The 25795-nt window shown below is 38.2% G+C and overlaps 1 protein-coding gene across 23 annotated transcripts in view; it reads left to right on the top strand.

Moving 5' to 3' along the window:
- Positions 1–25795, top strand: part of DLG1 (discs large MAGUK scaffold protein 1) — a 271038-nt gene that overhangs the window by 234969 nt on the left and 10274 nt on the right. For 12 of the 23 annotated variants that reach the window (XM_063661361.1, XM_063661354.1, XM_063661352.1 and 9 more), the window contains 7 exons: positions 4964–5005; positions 5697–5732; positions 7468–7518; positions 8409–8510; positions 8761–8933; positions 14300–14409; positions 22683–22774. In XM_063661361.1, coding sequence (XP_063517431.1) covers positions 4964–5005; positions 5697–5732; positions 7468–7518; positions 8409–8510; positions 8761–8933; positions 14300–14409; positions 22683–22774 — 606 coding nt within the window. The remainder of the gene's footprint in view (positions 1–4963; positions 5006–5696; positions 5733–7467; positions 7519–8408; positions 8511–8760; positions 8934–14299; positions 14410–22682; positions 22775–25795) is intronic. The other 11 variants (XM_063661357.1, XM_063661353.1, XM_063661359.1 and 8 more) reach the window with 1 other exon arrangement.

Below are 25795 nucleotides of genomic sequence, written 5' to 3'. Positions count from 1 at the left end.
TGTTCTTATTACATGTAGCCTTTACATTTTTACAACTTTCCATGTTGTACAACACCTCAAAAATTTCCTCAGGCACGTAGGTTTCCTGTTACATATGTCTTTTCTTCTTATTTTAAAGACGTACGCACAGTTGTGCAGAGCTTCTAAATGCCAAAAACAGACTTACTTTCATTTGCATTACGAATAAGATGTAAGAGTAGTTTGCTTCAGATTGATGATGTGGTATTAGAAGAGAGAAGAAGAGAAACATGATGTACTCTATCAGGAAGAAGCATTTGAGTACAATGATAAAACTTGGTTAGAGAGATTTGAGATAGATCTGTTCATCAAACATCATAAACAGGCTGGGCGCGGTGGCTCACGCCTGTAATCCCAGCACTTTGGGAGGCTGAGGCCAGCAGATCACCTGAGGTCAGGAATTCGAGACCAGCCTGGCCAACATGGCAAAACCCCGTCTCTACTAAAAGTACAAAAATTAGCAAGGCATGGTGGTGCACACCTGTAATCCAAGCTACTCGGGAGGCTGAGGCGGGAGAATCACTTGAACCCAGGAGGTGAAGGTTGCAGTAAGCCGAGATCATGCCACTGCTCTCCAGCCTGGGTGACAGAGCAAGACTCCATCTTAAAAAAAAAGAAAAAAAAACTATCATAAACAAAAATAAAAACTTGAAGAATTTATTTGTACCATGTATGTCACAAGGATCATATCTTTATAAATTTTTAATAGGTAATAAGAAATAAGCTAACCTCGCCATTAGAAAACTGGACAAGAGTGCTCAAAAGATAAGCAAATGAAATAAGCATATAAAAAATGTTTAATTTCCCTAGTAGTGATAAGCAAAATGATGTTTTACCTGTCACTTTGGCAGGCTTTTGTTTAAAAGGAAAACCCATGATGGAGACAGTGCTGCTAAATGCCTGCTTTTAATGTATTACAAGTAAATAATGTATTACGAGTAAATGTATGGGAGTGTAGATGGCACAGCCTTCCTGAAAAAGCACATCTTTTGACCCACTAAATCCTCTTCAAAGAATTTATCCTAAGGATGTAATTAGAGATGGAGATAAAGCCTTATATATCAGAATGCTTATTATAATATTATTTAGTAACAGCAAAAATAAAAAATTAAAACCTTGGTAAAATGTCTTACAGTTGGGAAGTGCCTAATGAAGTATGATTTATCCATACTATGTAATATTACATAACCATCGAAAATCATATTTAAAGATAATGACATGGGGAAATGCTATCTATGAAAAAAGTAAAATATGAAACTACATATATTGTCTCAGTCTTATAAATAAACATGTTTGGAGCTATTTTAAATAGTGTTGCTTTGAACATTCTTATACATGTCTTGTGGTAAGCATATATATGCCTTTCTGTTGGGGAAACATCTAGGAAAGGAATTGCTGGGTCATATGGATACACATTTGTCCAGCCTTAGTAGCTATTGCCAATTAGTTTTCTGAAGTAGTTTTACCAGTTTGCCCATTCCTAGTGCATGAACTCCCGTTGCTGCATATCGTTATCGATGCTTGACATGTCTGTTTTGTGTTTTCATTTTAGCCATTCTGGTGGATGGCAGAGACACCCTTTGTGGTTATAATTTGCATTTCCCTGACAAGTAATTAACTTGAACACTTTTCTATATGTTTATTGGTTATTTGACTGTCTGGTAAAATGCTTTGAAGAGGAACATTTTCAATTATCAGAAGAAAAACATTTTATTTTTCTAATAACATTCCAAACAATTATGATGATGCTATTCTAAGGACCATACTTTGAGTAATGAGGCTTTATTGTAGAAGAGCTAAGTAAAATGATATTTGAAAGAACCTGCAGAATTTGATTGTTGTGTAGCTTTTGGCAATCTTAGAGGGTTTAAGGTGAGTAGGAGAAATCTCAAAAAAAAAAACAGTGAAGAGATTTTGGTAACTTAAACTTTTTATTATATAAATATCAGGTATATTCAATAGTAGAAGAGGAGTGAAAATAAACCCTGCAGGTATTTGTTTATCCAGCTTTCATAATTGTCAACTGAACATTTACCAATTCTGTTTCTTCTGTACTCCCACTTACACTCCCCTCCCTTCACCCCATTGCAATAACTAATTTTTCTTTAGTTTACAAACTAGAGATTGCAGAGGGGAATACCAATACTAATACAAGCAGAATAAGTCTTTTTTTAATGTGGCATGTTTCTGGGTATGAAATTTAAGGAAATAGAGGAAATAGGACAAAAAGTTAAAAGGTATATATAAATGAAGACATTCATAATTGTTGATACTGGTGAAAAAGAGTTTAAAGCAAATAAAAATATCTAAATAATAAATAGCAAGGTAAATAATTTATCAATCTAATAGAATATTATACACCAATTTTAAATTATTGCTATCAAGCCCATGTGGTGACATGGAAAGAAATATTTTAATATAAGCTTTTAGAAAACCTACCATTTGGCCAGGTGTGGTGGCTCACACCTGTAATCCCAGCACTTTGGGAGGCTGAGGCTGGTGGATCTCCTGAGATCAGGAGTTCAAGCCCAGCCTAACCAACATGGCAAAACCTCGTCTCTACTAAAAATACAAAAATTAGGGTGTGGTGGTGCACACCTGTAATGCCAGCTACTCAGGAGGCGAGGCAGGAGAATCGCTTGAACTCAGGAAACAGAGGTTGCAGTGAGCCGAGATCTTGCCACTGCACTCCAGCCTGGGCAACAGAGCAAGACTCAAAAAAAAAAAAAACCTACCATTTTACATGTGCTTACATATATTAGTGAATTCTGCTTGCAATTTTTAAAGTCCCTGCTTTATTTAAAATGTATGTAATCATGATTAAGAAAGTTATATCTTGTCTTTGAAAGTGAGAATAACAGACTTATTTTTCACTGTGATAGCAATTCAAATATCTTTTTATTTAATTTGAAATCTTAAGTTCAGCCATTCATTGTACGTTTTACTAGTGATACTTGATTTTAGGAGACTCTGTGAGTGGTATGGTATAGCAGATATTTATCTTCAAACTTTTTTCTTTTTTGTCTTTGTTTCTTAGAGACAGGATCTCACACTGTCACCCACGCTGGAGTGCGGTGGTATGTTCATAGCTCACTGCAGCCTGGAACCCTTTGGCTCGAGCAGTCCTCCGCCTCAGCCTCCCGAATAGCTAGAATTACAGACATGCCCCACCAGGCCCAGCTTTTTTTTTTTTTTTCCAGACGATGTCTCTCCATGTTGCCCAAGCTGGTCTCGAACTACTGGTCTTAAGTGATCCTTCTGCCTCACCTTCCCAAAGTGCTGGGATTACAGGCGTGAGCCACCATGCCCAACCTCAAAATTTTTTTAACCTTAAAAAATTTTATTTCCAGCCAGGCGCAGTGGCTCGTGGCTGTAATCTCAGCACTTCGGGAGGCCGAGGCGGACGGATCACGTGAGCTCAGGAGTTCAATATCAGCCTGGCCAACATGGTGAAACCAGTCTCTACTAAAAATAGAAAAATTAGTTGGGCATGGTGCTATACACCTGTAGTGCCAGGTACTCAGGTGTCTGAGACACAAGAATAGAATCGCTTAAACCTAGGAGGCAGAGGTTGCAGTGAGCTGAGATCGTGCCACTGCACTCCAGCCTTGGCAACAAAGGGAGATTGTCTCAAAAAAAAAAAAAAAAAATGAAATTTCCAGCTGGGTGTGGTGGTTCACACCTGTAATCCCAGCACTTTGGGAAGCTGAGATGGGAGGATCCCTTGAGGCCAGGAGTTTGAGACCAGTCTGGGCAACATAGTTGAGACTTGTCTCTTTTATTAAAAAAACAAAATTTTAGCAGGGGATGGTGGTACATACCTGTAGTCCCAGCCACTCTGGGCTAAGATGGGAGGATCACAGAAGCCCAGGAGAGGAGGTCGAGGCTGCAGTGAGCTATAGTCATACCACCACACTCCCACCTGAGCAACAGAGTGAGGCCCTGTCCCTTTAATTAAAAAAAAAAAAAAAAAGTTAAAATAAAAATTCAGATTTCCCTGTCTCATTGAAAGTTTCATTTTTATTTTTTAAAAATAAAAGTATTAGTCTTTGTTTAATTCAAGGGAGATATTTATTGAGAGAATACTTGAAATTACATGTACATGGATGAGAACAGTGCCTATTGTTTTACCAAACAATAAAGTCGTGAAATGGAGTCACTTTTAAGGAGGGGCCAGGCAATTTCTGGCTGGGTGTGTTTGTTTTCATTGTCTTTTTTGTGTTTTGCAAAAGCCAGCCAGTGTCAATCTTATAAAAGCAGAGTTTCTAAGAAATATTAGTTTTAAAATGCAATTGCCACCATCGATGCCTTCCCTTCCAGCTGAGAATCTGAATTTATGACTTCTAATATTAGTTGGTTTTAAAATGCAATGCCACCATTGGTGCGTTCCCTTCCAGCTGAGACATCTGAATTTATGACTTCTACAATCCTTTATCTATATGATCTCAGAAACATGGATTTTCATCTTCAGAAACAGGAGCGAAGCTGGACTGAAAATAAGATCATCTATTTATTTTTAATCACAAAGACATCCCTTCATTAAAATGGGCATCTATTTGTTTAGTTTGTCCCCTTTGCCAGTTACTGCTGTTTCAAAAACTGAAATCGTGCCAACAGTATTTTCTCTTTTGAGTTTTATGTCTACATTTGGACTAATTCAGGGTCACTTAGTCCTTTTTGTCATATTCTACTGGCTATTTATAATAGATTTGTCCAGAAACTGTGTTGTACAAAAATAAGGCATTGTGCTTAATTGCAGGAGTTTTCCTTTGCTAATGTATATTTATTATTTGAAAAAATTAAACGTTTCAAAGAAAATAAAAAATGCTTTTAAAAAATTATTTTGTTATATATGGCTTATATCTCAACATTTGGTCTTGATTATTTGCTTTTTAAACTCATGACACTGTTTTCTCTATTTTTTTTCATTGTCCTGCAATTTCAGAGCATGTGACTTCTAATGCCAGCGATAGTGAAAGTAGTTACCGTAAGTGTCTTAAGTTACTTGTTCTTTTGTAATCTCGAGTAATACATCCTCTGCAGGGGTGGAGGGATTCTGAGTGATATGTTCTAAAAACCTGAAGTTATATGATCGTTATTTTAAAATCAGGGAGAGACAAGTAAAATTCTGTACTTGAAAAACAAAATCATACTATATATGTAGAGGTTAGTTTATAAAATTTTAATAAAATACTAAAAAGTATAGTATTATTTGTGTACATGATACATATGTATATGTATGTGTACTTTTTATAAGAAGTAAATATCTAGTTAAATGGGGGAAAACTTGTATTTTGACATTCTGTTTAGTAATTCTGTTTTTAACATGAGCACTAAAATAATATTTTTCAGTAATGCTAAATTATCATTAGCTTTATTTCCATTTTTATTCTTTGTCACCAATACTGATCTGGGTCATGTCATTGTTCATCACCAGCACTTGGTGAATGGAAGAAATAAGGAAACATTTTCAATGATCGCCCGAAAAATAATACTAATTTTTCTTTTGCTGTTTTATATTACATTCTTGGTTTTCTTAAGTGAACTGCACAAGCGTGTGATGTTTTAAACAGACTTGGGCATGGGAGAAGGGGAGGGCACGTAATATCAGTTGCAGCACCTTAAAAATTAAAATTGCTTTTCTAACTTTCTTTTTTTACTGCTGTCTAATATGAAAGTAATCTTGATTACAGATGAGTATGGCTGCCCAAAAGGTCCATCCTGTTAATATCAGTCCCTAATACTTTCTCATGTTGACAGTATATACTTTTAACCGCCATTCATTTGGTTTATTATTTTTCTACGCAATAGTTACTTAATGATTTTTTTTGGTGTGGAAATGATTTCCTGTATTTCAGCATTTTACTGCTTATAACCAGAACCCACTATAGGGTAGTTGAGTGGCTTTCTAGGCTAAAAAGAGGTAATGAAAGTATATACTGTCTGTCACCATTTGCATGAATTATTAAGGTGTGAAATATTCAAATTGCATGTGTTTGCTGGTATGTAAGCCATGTTTCACATCCAGTACTTTAAAAAACAGCTTATAAAATATCGGTTTTATATACTTTGATAATAAAACTGAAAACAAAGAAATACTTCTAAAGCAGAAAAGAATGTTTATGCCAATGTATGGATTTAAAAGACCTACAGCTACATACATATAATATAAACCAATTGCAAAATTCATGGTAAAATTGTTATAGGATCTTGATAATTAAAGAGAAAATCTTCAAATACATTATCCAATATTGATTGCTTCCATTGAACCACTTGGGTTAACACAACCTTTTCTAATTTTAGGTATGGAGGTGAGGAGGATGTGTGTTAGTTTAAAACTCCTAGAGTTTTTGGCCGGGCGCAGTGGCTCATGCCTATAATCCCAGCACTTTGGGAGGCTGAGGCGGGCAAATCACCTGAGGTCAGGAGTTCAAGACCAGCCTGACCAACACGGATAAACCCTGTCTTTACTAAAAATACAAAATTAGCCAGGCATGATGGCACATGCCTGTAATCCCAGCTACTTGGGAGGCTGAGGCAGGAGAACTGCTTGAACCCGGGAGTTGTGGAGGCTGCAGTGAGCTGAGATCGTTCCATTGCACTCTAGACTAGGCAACAAGAGCTAAACTCCGTCTCAAAAAAAAAAAAAAAAAAAAAAAAAAAACTGAGAGTTTTTAACTCTTTATTTCTTTTCATTGGATTCAGATATAATTTGTAGACTTTCATTTAGAGTATTTCCTAAGCTCTGAACCTTTAACTTAACCTTTAGAAGCTTTAACTTCTTGTGCTTTTAAGGTCAAAGTGAATATATTTATCTCCTTTACTATCACTGTTGTTTATTTTATTGGAAGGATTTAGTTTTATCTAAAGCTCCTTTTGACTCACATTAAATTTATTATTTTTTACAAAGTTGAGTTAGTGAATTTTTTCATAGAATAGTTTTACCTTTGCATTTATAATTTTTAATTTTAAGATGTAATTATTTTAAAAATAAAATATACTGTATTCAGTATTATAGTTGGTGGAACAAAAAAAGCAGCATGTTTTTAATAGTAACAAGTTACCTAATATGTAGATAGATGATAGATAGATAGATAGATCTGCTCATTAAAGCATTAATCTTTAACAGATTTAATAATTCTTAGATTCTAAATAAAGGAGTAGCACATAGCATCACAAATGAAGATTTTTAGATTTGATTATCTATAAAATATAATATTGATTAAATAGCCCATTTGTATTTTGTTTTACATTTAGCAAACTCACTTTTAAGACTTTATAATTTGCCACTTTTTTTTTTTTTAACTAAATCTTGTCATAAAGTACCTCTTTCCATATCTTTGCCATTTTCTCAGGAAAGTTCTAGTAATGTATATGTTGTTTATGAAGAATTAGATTAGCATCAGTTATCTTTACACATTTTTCATCTGTGCCTTCACTTTCTAATAGGTGGTCAAGAAGAATACGTCTTATCTTATGAACCAGTGAATCAACAAGAAGGTTTGTGAAGCCTATTGATGTTTTATAACCTTCTAGAAGAATATACTTTTTAATTGGGGGGAAAAAAAGTCTCATACCCCCAAAAAATGTTGTATTAAAAATTTTTTTTTACTACATATACATGTAGAAATTTACATGTGTTTTATGAAACATAGTTTACTCCACAGTATTTTAGAATCTAGTCATTTCATACTGACTTTTATATTTGTGTTTTATTTCCCAAGCAACTTCGTTCCAGTGTTCTTGTTAGCATCACTATCTCCCAAATAACCCTTTTTTGAAAATCTTGGAAGCATCTTTGAGCCTTCTCCGTTCCTCCTCCTCCTCATCCATTTAGGTTCCAGGCACTGTTTATCCCACTTGTTTCTTATTTATGACCTTCTTTTCATCCCTTCTATCACAATGTTAGTTCTCAGTCTCACTACCAATCTCCATTATTCCAGCATGATTCCATACAACCCAGAGTTTACACTTTTGTTAGATCATCTTTCTAGAACACTACTACTGGGATTATATCACTTCCTACATCCAGTTTTTGTTCTGCCCGTCTTTGCTGTGCTTCCTTACAATTTCTACTTCAAAGCCATCTGCAAAACACTAGACTTTATTCTGTCATTTGCAATGTAAAGAAACATTATCTGCGAAAACACCAAATTTAACTTGATTGAATTATCAGTATTACTTCTAGCAGAAGACTGAGTAAAGTTTAAGACCTTAGTTAAGATTATAAAAGAGCAAGTTACGCATCTTTGGTTGACGGTAGAGTGAGATGGAGAGGGAAGAGAAAAATTAGTCATAACAGTTAAGGATATTTTTGTTCTCTGGTGAAATAAAATACATTGATATTTGTTGAATGTTTATTCCTTTTAACATGCAGTTTATCTTTATAGTTAATTATACTCGACCAGTGATCATATTGGGACCTATGAAAGACAGGATAAATGATGACTTGATCTCAGAATTTCCTGACAAATTTGGATCCTGTGTTCCTCGTAAGTAAACCAAACAAAAACTTTTGTTACTCTTAACATTTCCTGTCACTGCGTGTGGGAAAAATAGATATAACCATTATTTAATGGTTTGTATTTTTATCAGTTACTCTTCCATCCTCCATATTATTGTCCTTTCTCAGATTTAAATTAATCTGTTCCTTTGAACTTTACAATGATGTAAGTAGAAAATGGATTTATTGTGGGTTTTTTTTTAATATTAAACACTTCCCCAAGTTTTTTTCTGTTAAAGATACAACTAGACCAAAACGAGATTATGAGGTAGATGGAAGAGATTATCATTTTGTGACTTCAAGAGAGCAGATGGAAAAAGATATCCAGGAACATAAATTCATTGAAGCTGGCCAGTATAACAATCATCTATATGGAACAAGTGTTCAGTCTGTGCGAGAAGTAGCAGAAAAGGTAAGCATGAGACTAATCCCAGAATATAGCTTCTAATCAGATATGCCTTTCACAGTATGAGAGAGTGGAAGGATAGATACAGCACTAATTAGTTTTATTAATGTAATGAATTTGCTTACCTAAATAATTAATTTTCCATGGCTTAGGAAAGTGCATACAAGATAAAACAGGTAAATAAGGTAAACAAAGAAAGTGAAAATACAAATGATAACATGAATGTAAGAGGAGAAGTTATTTTCAGGTCATTTGCTAGAGATAGACCTTTTGTTTAGCCCTCGCTCTCCAGCATATATTATAAGGAGGTAAGGGGCGGGTGTGGCAGCGCATCCTTACAGTCCTAGCTACTGAGAAGGCTGAGTTGAGAGGATCACTTAAGCCTGGGAGTTTGAGGCTTCAGTGAGCTATGATCATGCCACTGAACTCCAGCCTGGGCAACAGAACAAGACCCTGGCTCTAAAAAAAAAAAAAAAAAGAAAAGAAAAAGAAAGATCAATAAATCTAACCACTTAAAATTTTTAAAAACTTTTTTTATGGCCAAAGAATTTTTCCAAAAACTATTGGAAAACACCATTAACAATGTCAAAAGACAACTGACAGAAAAAATTTGCAAGAAAAGGGCTAATATTCCCAATATATAAAGAACTCATAAAAACAGGGAATAGAGACCAGAAACCCAATAGAAAAAAAAAAAAATGGACAAAAGATGAGAATACATAGTTCACACAAAAATAAGATATAAAAATGGCCTTTGTACATAGGAAATGATGTCCAACCGTACTCATTATTAAAGAAATGTAAAGGCCGGGTGCGGCGGCTCACGCCTGTAATCCCAGCACTTTGGGAGGCCAAGGCAGGCAGATCACCTGTGGTTAGGAGTTCAAGACCAGCCTGGCCAACTGGTTTAGTGAAACCCCGTCTCTACTAAACATACAAAAATTAGCCAGGCTTGGCGGTGCATGCCTATAATACCAGCTTCCCAGGAGGCTGAGGCAGGAGAATTGCTTGTACCTGGGAGGTGGAGGTTGCAGTGAGCTGAGATCGTGCCGTTGCACTGCAACCTGGGTGACAAGAGTGAAACTCTGTCTCAAAAAAAAAAAGGCCAGGCACAGTGGGAGGCTGAGGTGGGTGGATCACCTGAGGTCAGGAGTTCCAGACCAGCCTGGCCAACATGGCGAAACCCCATCTCTACTAAAAATACAAAAATTAACTGGGCGTGGTGGCGCATGCCTGTAATCCCAGCTAAGGAGGCTGAGGCAGGAGAATCGCTTGAACCCAGGAGTTTGCAGTGAGCCAAGACCATGCCACTGCACTCCAGCCTGAGCAACAGAGCAAGACTCCATCTCAAAAAAAAAAAAAAAAAATGTATATTAAGAAGACTACTCTAAATTCCATTTCTCCTCTATCAGATTAGGGGAGAAATATGAAGACATTTTCTTGGTGAGACTGAGAGAAAACAGTCATGCATTGCTGGTGGAAATGCAAACTGGTACTGCCTTTTGGAAGGGTATTTGGCAATATCTAGCAGCTTTCCTTCAACCCAGCATCCCACTTCTAGGAATTTATTCCAAAGATATACCCCAACAGTATGAAAATACATGGGCAAAAGGGTATTTATTCATTGTAGCATTGTTTATAATTATGAAATACTGAAAATCATCTAAATGCCCAGATAAAAGAGTGATTGAATTAATTTTACATTCACAAAATGAAGTTCTCTAAAACTGTTAATAAGGTATTTGAACTGATACACAACATGCAAAAGAATATCTACGGTATAAAATAAGAGGAAATGGGAAAATATAAATCTCTGCTCAGTTGTGTGAAAATAAGCACAGGAAAGGTAAATCAGAACTTAATGAGGTTGGTTACCTACAGAGGGAGTGATGTAGAAAGGATAGGGAATTTGGAATGGGATGGAAAGGATGAGGGGTATGACATTTCTCTGAGTATACATTTTTGTATTATTTTAACTTTTAGAAAGTATGTTAGTATTTTACATATTTTAAAAAATCAAAAATAAAAGCAACAAAGAAAGATGGGGAAAAGCAAAATGATACACAAATAGAAACTAAATAAACCTGACTATTTCTTTTTTTTTTAAAATACTTTAAGTTTTAGGGTACAATAAACCTGACTGTATTTCAAATGAATAACTTAACCACATTGAAGAGGGGAGAAGTCTTAATCCCAGAGATTCTTTAACACAAGCTGAAGACAGATCTGTAAACAAAATAAAACTCTAATTAGTAGGTTTGTTAGGTAGAGTGTATGGGCTTACAGTTTTGAAACTAATATATATTCTAGGGTTGAGCAAATAAACTAATACAATGACAGTAGTGGGAGTGAGGTTTGACTGTCAGAAAAAGGAAGAGGGTCAGATGAACTCTGTGATAATTGGATTGGAGATATTAAATAATTAGAGCGATGAATATGAACCCATGAATTGTAATAGAGTAGATATAGAAATAGATGTGTATTTATATATACACACACGTATGTTTGTTTGCTCTATCCACTAAGAAGACCTAAAAATAACACTGAATAAGCCATGAGAATATCTGGGGCCCAGATCTGGGCTTCTAAATATAATTTGTTAATTAAAAGATCCAGGACTCCTTAGAGAAATGGCTGATTCTGGGGCCAGGACTGGAAAAGTGCAAGATGAGCCTATAACATTTTGCTGCCAGAAAAATAAGGAAGCACTCAAAGAATGATGAAGATACGTAAAAAGGCACAGGAACCAAGCTGTAGGGTCCCCCACTGGCCAAGTCTGAGATAATTTGAATATCAAGATAAATGATAATAACAGATTATAATACATAAGGTAAAATAAAAATCCTAGAGTCCATAATGATATAAACAAACACAGATGGCCCCCAACTTAGAATGGTTCAACTTTACAGAGGCGCAAAAGTGATGCATATTCAGTAGCAGCCATACTTCAAGTACCCATACAGCCATTCTGTTTTTCACTTGTAGAACAGTATTCAATGAATTACATGAAAAATGCAACACTTAATTATGAAACAGGCATGTTGGATGATTTTGTCCGACTGTAGAGTAAGTGTTCTGAGCACATTTAAGGTAATCTGGGCTAAGCTATGATGTTCAGTAGGGTTAGATATATTAAATGCATTTTCAATTTACAGTATTTTCAACTTGTGATGGGTTTATTGGGAGGTAACTCCCATCATAAGTCAAGGAGCATCTGTATGTGAGTAAATAAGTGGATAGAAGGGAACGCTTTGGACTGTCTACTAATCGACGTAGAAGAAATGATTAAATCAGAAAATCTTCTGAAAACCGCATGGTGGTAATTGTTTCTGGCAAAAACCATCAGTGTATTCTAAAATTAGTGAACATTTGATGAAAAAAGGGATATTTATATAGTCTCAAAGTGTCCTCCCCCAAAATACTTATCAGTTACAAAGGCAAAAATGATAATTTTACAGTGGAGAAACCTAGCAGATAAAACCTTAAACAAGTGATCAAAATTAGCATCACTGGTAGTGGGACAAATAGATATAAAGTGATCAAAATTAGCATCACTGGTAGTGGGACAAATAGATATAATATCGCCTCCCAGATATGATGGACTGAGAAGAACACACATTATGTCTGTGGTATTCCTGCCAAAAATGTGTAACCTGCCATCCAAGAGTGAGGAAACACACAAACCCATAAACCCATAGAATATGAGGCATATTCTATGATATAAATATTTTATACTCTTCAAAAACATCAAGATCAAGAAAGACAAAGACTGAGGAACTGTGTCAGATTGACGGAGACTAAGGAGACTTTACAACTAAATACAGTGTGTGATCCTATGATCCTGAATTCGATCCTCGACCAGGACATTTTTTTATTCTTTTCCAATAAGGAACATTAAATGGCCACTTGGAATCATATTGTGATTATATAAGAGATTAAAAAGCCATTGTTTTTAAGAAATATGAGGTAAAGGAGCATTATGCAGTTTATTCTCAAACTATTATGTACTTATATAGAAAGAGATAAAGCAAACCTAGAATGTTAATATTTCAGTATCAAGTTATTAAAATGTTTAAGCGATCATGTAAAATATTTATATCTGATAAAAGTAGATAATGGGTACATGGTGTCTATTATTTACTTTTCTATATGTTTGGAGTATTTTACAGTATTAAATTTTTTATTTTAAATGTGCCCATCAAATTGAAATTATCATGTATTGACTTGGACTGAAGTCCTTGGGTTAGAAGTTGCATTATGGGGCCTAGCATGGTGGCTCACGCCTATAATCCCAGCACTTTGGGAGGCCGAGGTGGGTGGATCACTTGAGGTCAGGAATTTGAGACCAGCCTGACCAACATGGTGAAACCCCATCTGTACAAAAAACACAAAAATCAGCTGGGTGTGGTGGCGCACACCTGTTATCCCAGCTACTGGGGAGGCTGAAGCAGGTGGAAGTTGCAGTAAGCCGAAATCGTGCCACTGCACTCAAGTCTGGGTGACAGAGCAAGTCTTTGTCTCAAAAACTAACAAACAAACAAAAAACTGAAGTTGCGTTATGGGGGAGGGCCTGATTTCAAATGTATTAGAAGAAAATCTGTCATAAATAATAAATACTACTCTGCTTAACATGGAAATGGTCATTTGTATTAAAAACCTAAGTATCCTTTGTCAGTGAGTTTAAGCTTGTCAGAAAAGTTGTCATTTAAATCCAGAATTGGGGTCCCATATGCTAGTTCATGAGTTTTTGCCAGTCCGTAATAAAATGAGAAATAGAAGGATTGAGTAGTGGTAATGAGGTTTCACAAATTTGTTTATTTAAAAGGTTTGCCCTTACTCTAGGGTTTTTTATCTTTTATGAAATGATAGCTATGGGGAGATGGTAGTTTGGAGTCTTTATGAATACCTTTTCTTGGCAGAATGAAAAAATAGGAACCTGGGCCTGGCACAGTGGCTCATGCCTGTCATCCCAGCACTTCAGGAGGCTGAGGTGGGAGGATCACTTGAGCCCCAGAAGTTCAAGACCGGCCTAGTCAACAGAACAAGACCCCATCTCTTAAATTTTAAAAAAAGGGAAGCGGGGGGAGCTCTATTTTTCACCATTTTGAGAAATAACTATCTGTGCAAACTAGGAACTGTATTTTCATTCCTTTTTAAATATAACATTTGTTTGAAAATGGCAAATTAATTATGCATATTCAGTCATTTCATTTCCTATCTAAAGTTTGCTGAGAGAAATGACAAGTTTGTGTAAAGTGAACAAGGATCAAAACAGATCATGATTTAGACTGTGGACCTGTAGGAAAAGTACCTTTGATATTATTGAGAATATTTGGCTCACTTGTTTTTTTTCTTTGTTCCCTTTATTTTAGGGCAAACACTGTATCCTTGATGTATCTGGAAATGCCATAAAGAGATTACAGATTGCACAGCTTTACCCTATCTCCATTTTTATTAAACCCAAATCCATGGAAAATATCATGTAAGTGTGAATGCCTAAGGCATAGCCTCTGTACAAATTCAAGTCACTGTAGGGTGATTTATTTACTCTCCCTGCATCTCAGTTTCTTTATCTATAAAATTGAGATAATAGTAGTATGTATATTCACCTCAGATTATGTGGTAAGGATTAAATAAGCACGGGGGTTATAAATTGTCATTGTAATCATCATCATTAATATTAGTAAAGTATAAGGTAACATGTGTTAGAACTTTAAATAGCCCCACGTGACTAGTAGCTACTGAAGTATGCAGCACAGCTCTCAGGTAACCATTAAGAGAATAAAAGAATGTATAACCATTACCTAATACTTTCAGGGTACAAAAAAAATAGAATCTAAGTAAAAATTAAGAAAGAGCAAAATAGAAACATAGAACAAGTGAGGCAGAACCATATAAATAGTAAGATGGCATAAACTAAGGCAAATATTAGAGTACTAGACTAAATGTTTCAATTAAAAGACAAGGATTGTCACAACGGGTGAAGAAAAAAGTAAATTATATGTTGCTTTCATCAGACACACCTTAAAAATTAGGCTATGGGAAGGTTGAAAGTAAGAGGATAGGAAAAGATATACCATGCTAAACTAGGCTGATTTTTATATTGCTGACAAAGTATGCTTTAAGGCAAGAAGTATTACTTAGCTTGAGAGTGACATTTCATGGCCGGGTGCGGTGGCTCACGCCTGTAATCCCAGCACTTTGGGAGGCCAAGGCGGGCGGATCACGAGGTCAGGAGATCAAGACCATCCTGGCTAACACGGTGAAACCCTGTCTCTACTAAAAATACAGAAAATTAGCCAGGCGTGGTCGCGGGCACCTGTAGTCCCAGCTACTCGGGAGGCTGAGGCAGGAGAATGGCGTGAACCCAGGAGGCGGAGCTTGCAGTGAACCGAGATCGCACCACTGCACTCCAGCCTGGACGACAGAGCGAGACTCCGTCGCAAAAAAAGAGTGACATTTCATAAAAGTAAAACAGTCACTCCAACAGGAAGATCTGTTCATACATTTGTTTGCACTTAGTAGCATTCTCAAAACATAGAAAGTACAAATCGACAGCTGCATAGAGGCAAAAAGGTAATTCCAAAATCATTGAGAGGGAACCTGACACATCTGTCAGGAAGCAATTAAATAAGAAAACAAATATAAAAATCAGTGAAGGTATAGAATGACACAAATTTGAAACTTTACCTACTTGACATATGTTAAACACTGCACTCAACATTGCAAAATACACATGGATTTCCAGTGTACATGAAACAATTACCAAAACTGATCATTTGCTAGATTACGAATTTCAAAGGATAGAAAACAAATATTCTCTGACCATAATGCAATTTAAATGGAAACCAATAATTAAAAGATAACTAGAAAATTCTCATATATTTGGAAATTAAGCATTATACTTCTGAGTGAGTCAAAGAAGAAATCACAGAATAAATTGATGTTTTCAACTAAATAGTAATGAATTGCCAAGTAATGAGTTTGGAGGCTTTCATAGCTTTGTTGAAGGAATACACACAGCTTTAAATGTTAGGAAAGAATGTTGAAAATCAAAGTTAGAAAAGTTGAAAATCTAAGATTTTGAGAAATTGAAAAAGATAGAAGGCGGGGCACAGTGGTCGGCCCCTATAATCCCAACACTTCAGGAGGCCTAGGCGGGCGGATTGCTTGAGTTCAGGAGTTCAAGACCAGTCTGGGCAACATGGTGAGACTCTGTCTCTACTAAAAATACAAAGAAATAGCCAGGCATGGTGGTGTGCGCCTGTGGTCTCAGCTACTTGGGAGGCTGAGATGGGGGGATTGCTTGAGCACAGGGAGCAGAGGTTGCAGTGAGCCAAGATCTTGCCACTGCACTCCAGCCTGGTGACAGAGCAAGACTCTATCCCAAGGAAAAAAAAGAAAAAACAATATTTAAAAATTTAAAAATAAAAAATATGGCAGAGCAGAAATTAATGAAATAGAAAAAACAAACGTATGATAAAGAGGATCAACAAAGCCAAAAGTGTTCTCTGAAAATACAGTAAACCATTAGGAGTTGATCAGGAAAAGAAAGAAGGCATATCAATGTGAATATCAGGCAAGACAAAGAGGATGTGACTACACATGCAGCAGACATCGAAGAGATCGACAGAGGCAACCCGACAGGAAAAAGGACAAAGGGCTTGGCCACATCACAAAAGGGAATCTCCAAAGAATAAGCATGTGAGATAGTGCCCAACTAATCATGGAACTACAAGTTGAAACCCTGATGTCTTATACTACCACCCATGTACCAGAATAGTTAAAATGAAAAAGACAGAAAATATTTAATGCTGGCAAAGATGTGGAACAACTGAAACTCATAACAGTGTTAGGGGTGCAAATTGGTGCATCTTCATTGGTAAACTGTTCATAGTATCATAGTATCTCCTAAAGGTGAACATACACATTAGTTATGACCCAGAAGTCATATTCTTAGATGCACACTCAACAGAAATGCTTACATGTGTTTACAAAGACATGTACAAGAGTGATGACAGTACTGCTCGAATAGTCAACAACTGTCAGGTGCAGAGGCTCACACCTGTAATCTCAACACTTTGGGAGCCCAAGACAGAAGAATTGCTTGAGGTCAGGAGTTGGAGACCAGCCTGAGCAACATGGCACAACCCTGTCTCTGCAAAAAACTTTAAAAGGTAGCTGGATGTGGCGGTGCATTCCTGTAATCCCAGCTACTTAGGAGGCCGAAGCAGGAGGATCCCTTGAGCCCAGGAGTTCGATCCAAGCTGTAGTGAGCTACGGTTGCACCACTGCACTCCAGCCTTGGTGACAGAGTGAGACCCTGTCTCTAAAAAAAACAAGGAGTCAGTAACTAAAAACTGGAAACTACCCAAATACTATCAGCAGTAGAATATGTAAATAAATTATGACATGTTCACAATGAAGCATTCTATGATAATGAGAGTGAGCAATCTCCAGCCACATACAAAAGTATGGAAGAATCTCACAAGTACAATTTGAGTTAAAAACAAAAACCCAGACCTAAAGATATACATACTCTGTGACTCCAAATTTAATAATTGCTCATAGAAGTCAAATAGAGGTTACCCTGTAAGAATGGGTTGGTGACTAGAGTGAGCACACCCAGATTCTGGGGTCCTAGTCATGTTCTGTGTCTTGACCTAAGTACACAGGTACATGTAAGTTTGTGAAAATGTAACAAGCTGTATGATACGATTTTTCTAATATTGCTCATCTGTGTTTGAAACATATACTTCAGAAAATGTTAAGGAAAAAATAGAAAGGGAAAAGAGAAAACCTAAATAATCTAGTACTTATTAAAGACTTGAACCCGTCATAAAAAGCCTTTCCACAAATTAAATACTAAGCCAAGAGGACTTAACTAAATTCTACCAAAAGCTAAGAAGCTATGTCAGTTTTATACAAACTCTTCAACTAATTTATGAGCATTAATTTGATACCCAAACCTGGAAAGGACTATATAGGAAAGGAAAATGATAAAGCCAGTCTTAAGTATGACTATAGATTCAAGAACCCTTACCAAAATAGGAGCAAATTGAATCAAACAATTTTTTTTAATAAGGCAAAATGTAACAACCAAGTTGGGTATATTCCTGGTATGCAACACTGCTGCAACATTTAAAAACTAATCAGTTGTGGAGCTAGAGGGAAGATGGCAAAGTAGGAAGCTCTGGGAATCTGTCTCCCCACCCAGACGACAACTGCACTGGCAGAATCTGTCTGATGTTACTATTTTGGAACTCTGTTCACCATTTTTGTCAGTTTTGGAACTCTGAAGTCTGTTGAAGGCTTACAACTTCCAGGGGAAGGTTTGAAAGGTTAATTTCAGCTCTTAACATGGTAGCAACTACCTGTTCCCCTACCCTCAGCCCCATAGCATGTAGCCATGCACACATTTTCAAGCAGCTTTGCATAGGGTTTGTGGGAGCCAGTGTGGACGATAAGGATTCTGTCCTCCAAATAGCAGGGATCTTTGCTCTGATAGCTAATTACTGCTTCTGATCATGGAGGTGCAGCCACACAGCCATACAGTGAGCCATTGTTGCAAACCCCACTGCCATTGTTACAAGCCCCTCCACTTGAGGCTGAAGTGACTTTTAAAGATTTAAAGGGCCATTGCCTTCAGTGGTGATTAGTGAGGAGAAAGAAAAAAAATATTAAGTAAAAACAAAGGGCTAGTGCTTCCCTCTTCCCCCGCACCACACACACACACACACACACACACACCTTTTTTTTCCCCTCCCCTTTTGGGGGCCAGACCAGGACATTCAAAAGTAACCACGTATATGAGGGGAGGTTTTCATATCCATGGAAAATCACAGGCTTAGAAAATACCTGAAAAGACCCTAAGTTTACACCTCAGGCTGATTCCTGGTACAGAAACACCTTGCAACAGTAAACAATAAAATTAAATTTTAAATAAAACAGCAAAGTCTGGGAAAGGAAGAGAATTTGATCTCCAGAGTTACCACATTGTAAGATTTAAATGTGCAGTTTCCCACAAAAAATCACAAGACATACGAAGAAACAGGAAAATATAGCCCATTCAAAGGAAAAATAAACAAACTATCCCTGAGAAAAACTATCCTTGAGAAAGAGTTAGACTTAAAAAAGACTGTAAAACAAGATGCTTAAATGAGCTAAAAGACATGGACAAAGTCTCAAGAAAGTGATAGGCCCCGCGCAGTGGCTCATGCCTGTAATCCTGGCACTTAGAAGGCTGAGACGAGAGGATCACTTGAACTCAGTGGTTCAAGACTACCCTGGGCAACATAGTGAGACCTTGCCCCTACAAAAGGTAAGCAAAAACTGGCAGGTGCGGTGGCTCACGCCTGTAACCCCAGCACTTTGGGAGGCCGAGGCAGGCAGAACACCTGAGGTCAGGAGTTCGAGACTAGCCTGGGCAACATAGCGAAACCCCATCTCTACTAAAAATACAAAAATTAGCTGGGCGTGGTGGTGGGCGTCTGTAATCCCACCTACTTGGGAGGCTGAGGCACGAGAATCGCTTGAACCCAGGAGGCGGAGGTTGCAGTGAATGGAGACCATACCATTGCACCCCAGCCTGGGCAGTAAGAGCAAAACTCCGTCTCAAAAAAAAAATAAAAATTAGCTGGCCATGGTGGCACGAGCCTGTGGTCCCAGCTACATGGGAAGCTGAGGTGGGAGGATCTCTTGAGCCTGGGAGGTCAAGGCTGCAGTGAGCCGAGATCACACCACTGCACTCCAGCCTGAGCAACAGAGGGAGACCTTGTCTCCAAAAAGATAAAAGGAAAAAAAGATGAAAAAGATAACCTGAACAAAATGGAAATATCAACAAATAAAAAACCTAAAAAGAAACCAAAAGGAAATTCTGGAGCTAAAAATAACTGAAATGGAAAATTCACTACAGGGATTCAGGGAGATTTGAGCAGACAGAAGAAAGAATCAACAAATTTAACTTAAAGATACAACAATGGAAATTATTTAGTCTGAGAAACAGAAATGATTGAAGAAAAGTGAACAGAGCCTAAGGGACCTATAAGACACCATCAAGCAATCAACGTACACATTGTGGGGGTCCTCGAAGGAGAATAGAGAGAGAAAGGGCAGAGAGATTGTTTGAAGAAATAATGGCCAAAAACATCCCAAATTTGATGAAAGACGTGACTATAATCCAAGAAAATCAATGAACTCAAAGCAGGATAAACTTAGATACCCACACTGCGGCACATTATAATCAAACTGTCAGAATACAGAGAGAATCTTGAAAGCAGCAACTTATCACACACAAGGGATTTCCCAATAAGATTATCAGTTGCTGTTTTTGTTTGTTTGTTTTTTGAGAAGGTCTCGCTTTGTCACCCAGGCTGGAGTGCAGTGGCTCACTGCTTACGCAGGTTATTGCTGCCTTAACTTCCTGGGCTCAAGCAGCCTCTCACCTCAGCCTCCCAAGCAGCTAGGGCTACATATATGCACCACCACGCCTGGCTAATTTTTGTATTTTTTAGAGAGACAGGGTTTTGCCATGTTTCCCAGGCTGGTCTCGAACTCCTGAGCCCAAGTGATCCACGCACTTCAGCCTTCCAAAGTGCTGGGATTACAGGTGTAAATAAATACCCACCATGCCCAGCAATCAGCAGATTTTTTTTTGTGAGACAGGGTCTACTCTGTCTCCCAGGTTGGAGTGCAGTGGCTCATTCTCAGCTCACTGCAACCTCTCTGCCTCCGAGGTTCAAGTGATTCTCTTGCCTCAGCCTCCCTAGTAGCTGGGATTACAGGGACTCACCACTGCGCCCTGCTAATTTTTGTATTTTTAGTGGAGACGGGATTTCACCATGTTGGCCAGGCTGGTCCCGAACTCCTGACCTCAGGTGAACCACCTGCCTCGGCCTCCCAAAGTGCTGGGATTACAGGCTTGAGCCACCATGCCCTGCCAGCAGATATTTTATCAGAAACTTTGGAGGCCAGAGAACAGTGGGTTCAAAACACTGAAGAAAAAAAAAAAATTAACTGTCAACAAAGAATCCTATATCTGGCGAATCTATTCTTCAAAAATGAGGGAGAAATTAAAACATGCCCAGATAAATAAAAACTGAAAGAGTTTATTAGCTGTAGTCCTACCTTACAAGAAATGCTGCAGAGAATTTTGTAGGGTGGGATGAAAGAATACTAGAAAGTAACTCTACAAAATATCAAAGCAAACATCATAATTAATGGCAAAATATTGAAGGCTTTCCTTTAAGTTGGGAACGAACTCTCATATACTCATCATCCAGCTGCAGCAATAATTATCCACTTATGACCAATCTTGTTTCTCTCCACTCACACCCACCTCCTTACACCTTCATTCCAGATTATTTTGAAACAAGTCTCAGACATTTCTATCATTTTGTCTGTATACATCACTGTGTATTTGAAAGATAATTTCTTACAAAAAGTCACTGATTATCATACTTAAAATAATAATTATTTGATATAGTTCAAATGTTGCTGGTTATTTCATAAGTTTTGTTTGTGTTTCTTCAGTTTGTTGGAATAATATTTTTAGTAGGACCTATTCATGGCAGTTGGTTGTTTAACCTATAGATTCTCTCTCCACAGTCTCTCTTTTATGCCCACATCCCCCTCCCCTACCCCACCTCCCATTTATTTGTGATAGAAACCAGGTCATTTCTTCTGCAGAGATTTCCCCAGACTGTATTTTCTGATTACCTTCTCATGGTGTTATTTATATGGTTGGTTGTCCTCTTATTTTCTGTAAACTGATAGGTAGATCTCTAAGTCATTTTAATATGAAATTTTCATCAAAGTCAAAAGTGTCATAAATTAATGAATAGGTTTTTTGGCTACACTGAGCTGATGCAGAATTTGTTAAAACCCTCTGTCATTCCAAGTATACAGCAACATATTCAGTGACTAAATCTAGTTTTTATTTTTTTTATTTTTATTTATTTATTTTGTTGTTGTGGAGACAGAGTCTCATTCTGTTGCCCAGACTGGAGTGCAGTGGCACGATCTCAGCTCACTGCAACCTCTGCCTCCTGGGTTCAAGCGATTCTCCTGCCTTAGCCTCCCAAGTAGCTAGGATTACAGGCGTGTGCCACCACGCCCAGCTAATTTTTATATTTTTAGTAGAGACGGGGTTTCATCTTGTTGGTCGGGCTGGTCCTGAACTCCTTACCTCAAGTGATCCACCTGCCTCGGCCTCCCAAAATGCTGGGATTACAGATATTAGCCACCATGCCCAGCCTATTATTTTTATTTTTAAAAATCCCAGAAACAGGCTGGGCTCAGTGGCTCACATCTGTAATCCCAGCACTTTGGGAGGCCAAGGCGAGCAGATCACCTGGGGTCAGGAGTTTGGGACCAGCCTGCCCAACTTGGTGAAACCCCATCTCTACTAAAAATATAAAAATTAGCCGGGCATGGTGGCGCATGCCTGTAATCCAGCTACTTGAGAGATGGAGGCAGGAGAATCGCTTGAACCCAGGAGGCAGAGGTTGCAGTGAGCCGAGATCGCGCCACTGCACTCCAGCCTGGGTGACAGAGTGAGACACTGTCTCAAAAAAAAAAAAAAAAAAAAAATCCCAGAAACAGCCAGAATGACTCAAGTTTTTAATGACATTCGTATTTTCAACAGAGTTCAACTTTCCATGATTTTCTATTTTAATGTGTCTTCTCTCCTTTGTCATCTTTTTTTAAAAAGTATTATAATTTGGTAATTATCAATTTCTACATTTATTTTCATAGGGAAATGAATAAGCGTCTAACAGAAGAACAAGCCAGAAAAACATTTGAGAGAGCTATGAAACTGGAACAGGAGTTTACTGAACATTTCACAGGTTGGAACCATGTTGTAACAGTCCTCTTTAAGATAGAATTTTGCTTTGAAGCCATATGAACTGACCCATTCAAATGGATTTTGAACTATGCCTACATCTACCAGTAGAAACTAGTATCATCTAGCCTAGGCAGTGGTGCTGTTGAACCTTTTTTTTTTTTTTTTTTTGAGACGGAGTTTTGCTCTGTCACCCAAGCGGAGTGCAGTGGTATGACTAGGCTCACCGCAGCCTCCGCGTCCCTGGCTCAAGTGATTCTCCTGCCTCAGCCTCCCGAGTAGCTGGGATTATCGGCTTGCGCCACCCCGCCCAGCTAATTTTGTATTTTTAGTAGAGATGGGGTTTCGCCATGTTGGTCAGGCTGGTCTCGAACTCCTGACCTCAGGTGATCCACCTGCCTCAGCCTGTCAAAATGCTAGGATTACAGGGGTGAGCCACCGTGCCCAGCCAGGAATCTTGAGAGTTAATGTTTCTTAGGTTATTGATTAGAACAGCAAAAACAGGAATAATTCACACTTGACCAGAGAGAAATGGATTTAGATTTTTTTTTCTTCTATGAAACTCTGATTTTTCTCTTATCCTTTATAAATTTTGATCCATTTTCTCTAGCCATGTTGAGGTATAATTGACAAAATTCGTATTATTCAAGGCATATAATGTGATTTGATAAACGTATACATTGTGAATTGATTAACACAATCAAATTAACATGGCTTTAACCACACAGTTACTATTTTGTGTGTGTAGGGAAGACACTTAAGATCTACTTTTTATTAATAATAGTCACTATTGCTGTATATTAGATCCCCAGAATTTACTCATCTTATAACTGAAAGTTTGTACCCTTTCACTAACATCTCCCCATTTCTTCTACTCTGCAGTCCCTGGAAACCACCTCTGTTTCTATGAGTTCTACTTTTTTAGATTCCACGTATAAATGAAATACAATATTTGCTTTTCTGTGTCTGGCTTATTTCATACAGCATAAGGTCCTCCACATTCACTCATGTTGGTTGTTGCAGATGATAGGATTTTCATTTTTATGGCCTAATAAAATATTCCATTGTTGTATATATACCATATGCATGCATACATACATACATATATATATATATTTGTTGTTGTTTGTTTTCCGGTTGTTGTTGTTTTTTTTTTTTTTTTTTTTTTTGAGATGGAGTCTCGCTCTGTCACCCAGGCTGGAGTGCAGTGGCGCGATCTCGGCTCACTGCAAGCTCCGCCTCCCGGGTTCGAGCCATTCTCCTGCCTCAGCCTCCCAAGTAGCTGGGACTACAGGTGCCCGCCACCACGCCCGGCTAATTTTTTGTATTTTTAGTAGAGATGGGGTTTCACTGTGTTAGCCAGGATGGTCTTGATCTCCTGACCTCATGATCCGCCTGCCTTGGCCTCCCAAAGTGCTGGGATTACAGGCGTGAGCCACTGTGCCCGGCCTGTTTTTGGTTTTTTTGTTCGTTTTTGAGACAGGGTTTTTGTTCTTGCCCAGGCTGGAGTACAGTGTCATGATCATGGCTCACTGCAGCCTCAACCTCCTGGGCTCAAGCAATTCTCTCTCTTCAGCTTCCTTAGTAGCTGGGACTACAGGTGTGCAACACCACACCTGGCTAATTTTTTATTTTTGTAGAGACAGGATCTCGCTATGTTGCCTAGGCTGGTCTCAAACTCCTAGGCTCAAGCAATCCCCCTTCCTCGGCCTCCCAGAGTGCTTGGATTATAGGTGCACTGCACCTGGCCTACAATATTTTCTTTCTTCATTCATCTTTTGTTTTGTTTTGTTTTTGTTTTTTGGAGATGGAGTTTTGCTCTTGCTGCTCAGGCTGAAATGCAATGGCATGATCTCAGCTCACCACAACCTCCCAGGTTCAAGCGATTCTCCTGCCTGTCTCCTGAGTAGCTGGGATTACAGGCATGTGCCACCATGCCCAGCTAATTATGTATTTTTAGTAGAGACGGGGTTTCCCCATGTTGGTCAGGCTGGTCAAACTCTTGACCTCAGTTGATCCGCCCGCCTTGGCCTCCCAAAGTGCTGGGACTACAGGCGTGAGCCACCAGGCCCAGCTCATTCATCTTTTGACAGACTCAGGTTATTTTCATATCTGGGCTATTGCTGATTATGTTGTAGTGAACATAGGAGTGCAGATTTCAACATACCAATTTATTTTCCTTTGGTTTTCTTTTTGTTGTTGTTGGCTTTTTGTTTGTTTTTATTGTTTTGTTTTGAGACAGAGTCTCGCTCTGTTGTCCAGGCTGGAATGCAGGCGTGATCTCAGCTTGCTGCAACCATCGCCTCCTGCGTTCAGTTGATTCTCCTGCCTTAGCCTCCCAAGTAGCAGGGACTGGAGGCACATGCCACCACACCCAGCTACTTTTTGTATTTTTAGTAGAGACAGGGTTGGCCGTGCTGGTCTCAAACTCCTGACCTCAAGTGATCCACCTGCTTCAGCCTCCCAGAGTGCTGGAATTACAGGTGTGAGCCACCACGCCTGGCCCAATTTCCTTTCCTTTGGATATATACCAAGTAGTGGGATTGCTAGATCATATAATAACTCAGTTTTTAATTTTTTGAGGTGGCTGGGCACAGTGGCTCATGCCTGTAATCCCAGCATTTTGGGAGGCCGAGGTGGGCGGATCACCTGAGGTCAGGAGTCCGAAACCAGCCTGACCAACATGGCGAAACCCCTTTTCTCTACTAAAAATACAAAATTAGCCGGGCGTGCATGCCTGTAATCCCAGCTACTTGGAAGGTTGAGGCAGGAGAATTGCTTGAACCTGGGAGACAGAGGTTGCAGTGAGCCGAGATCGTGAAATTGCACTCCAGCCTGGGCAACAAGAGTGAAAACTCTGTCTCAAAAATAATAAGAATAAGAATAAGAATTTCTTGAGGAATGTCCACACTATTTTCTATGATGGCTTTACTCATTTACATTCCCACCAACAGTGTACAGGGTTCCCTTTTCTTCATACCATTGCCTGCTTGTTATCTCTTATCTTTTTGATAACAGCCATCCA

Source organism: Pongo pygmaeus, chromosome 2 (assembly GCF_028885625.2).
Source record: "Pongo pygmaeus isolate AG05252 chromosome 2, NHGRI_mPonPyg2-v2.0_pri, whole genome shotgun sequence".
Lineage (NCBI taxonomy): Eukaryota > Metazoa > Chordata > Mammalia > Primates > Hominidae > Pongo > Pongo pygmaeus.
Note: the sequence above shows the minus strand (reverse complement) of the source record. Positions and strands in the feature narration are given on the sequence as shown.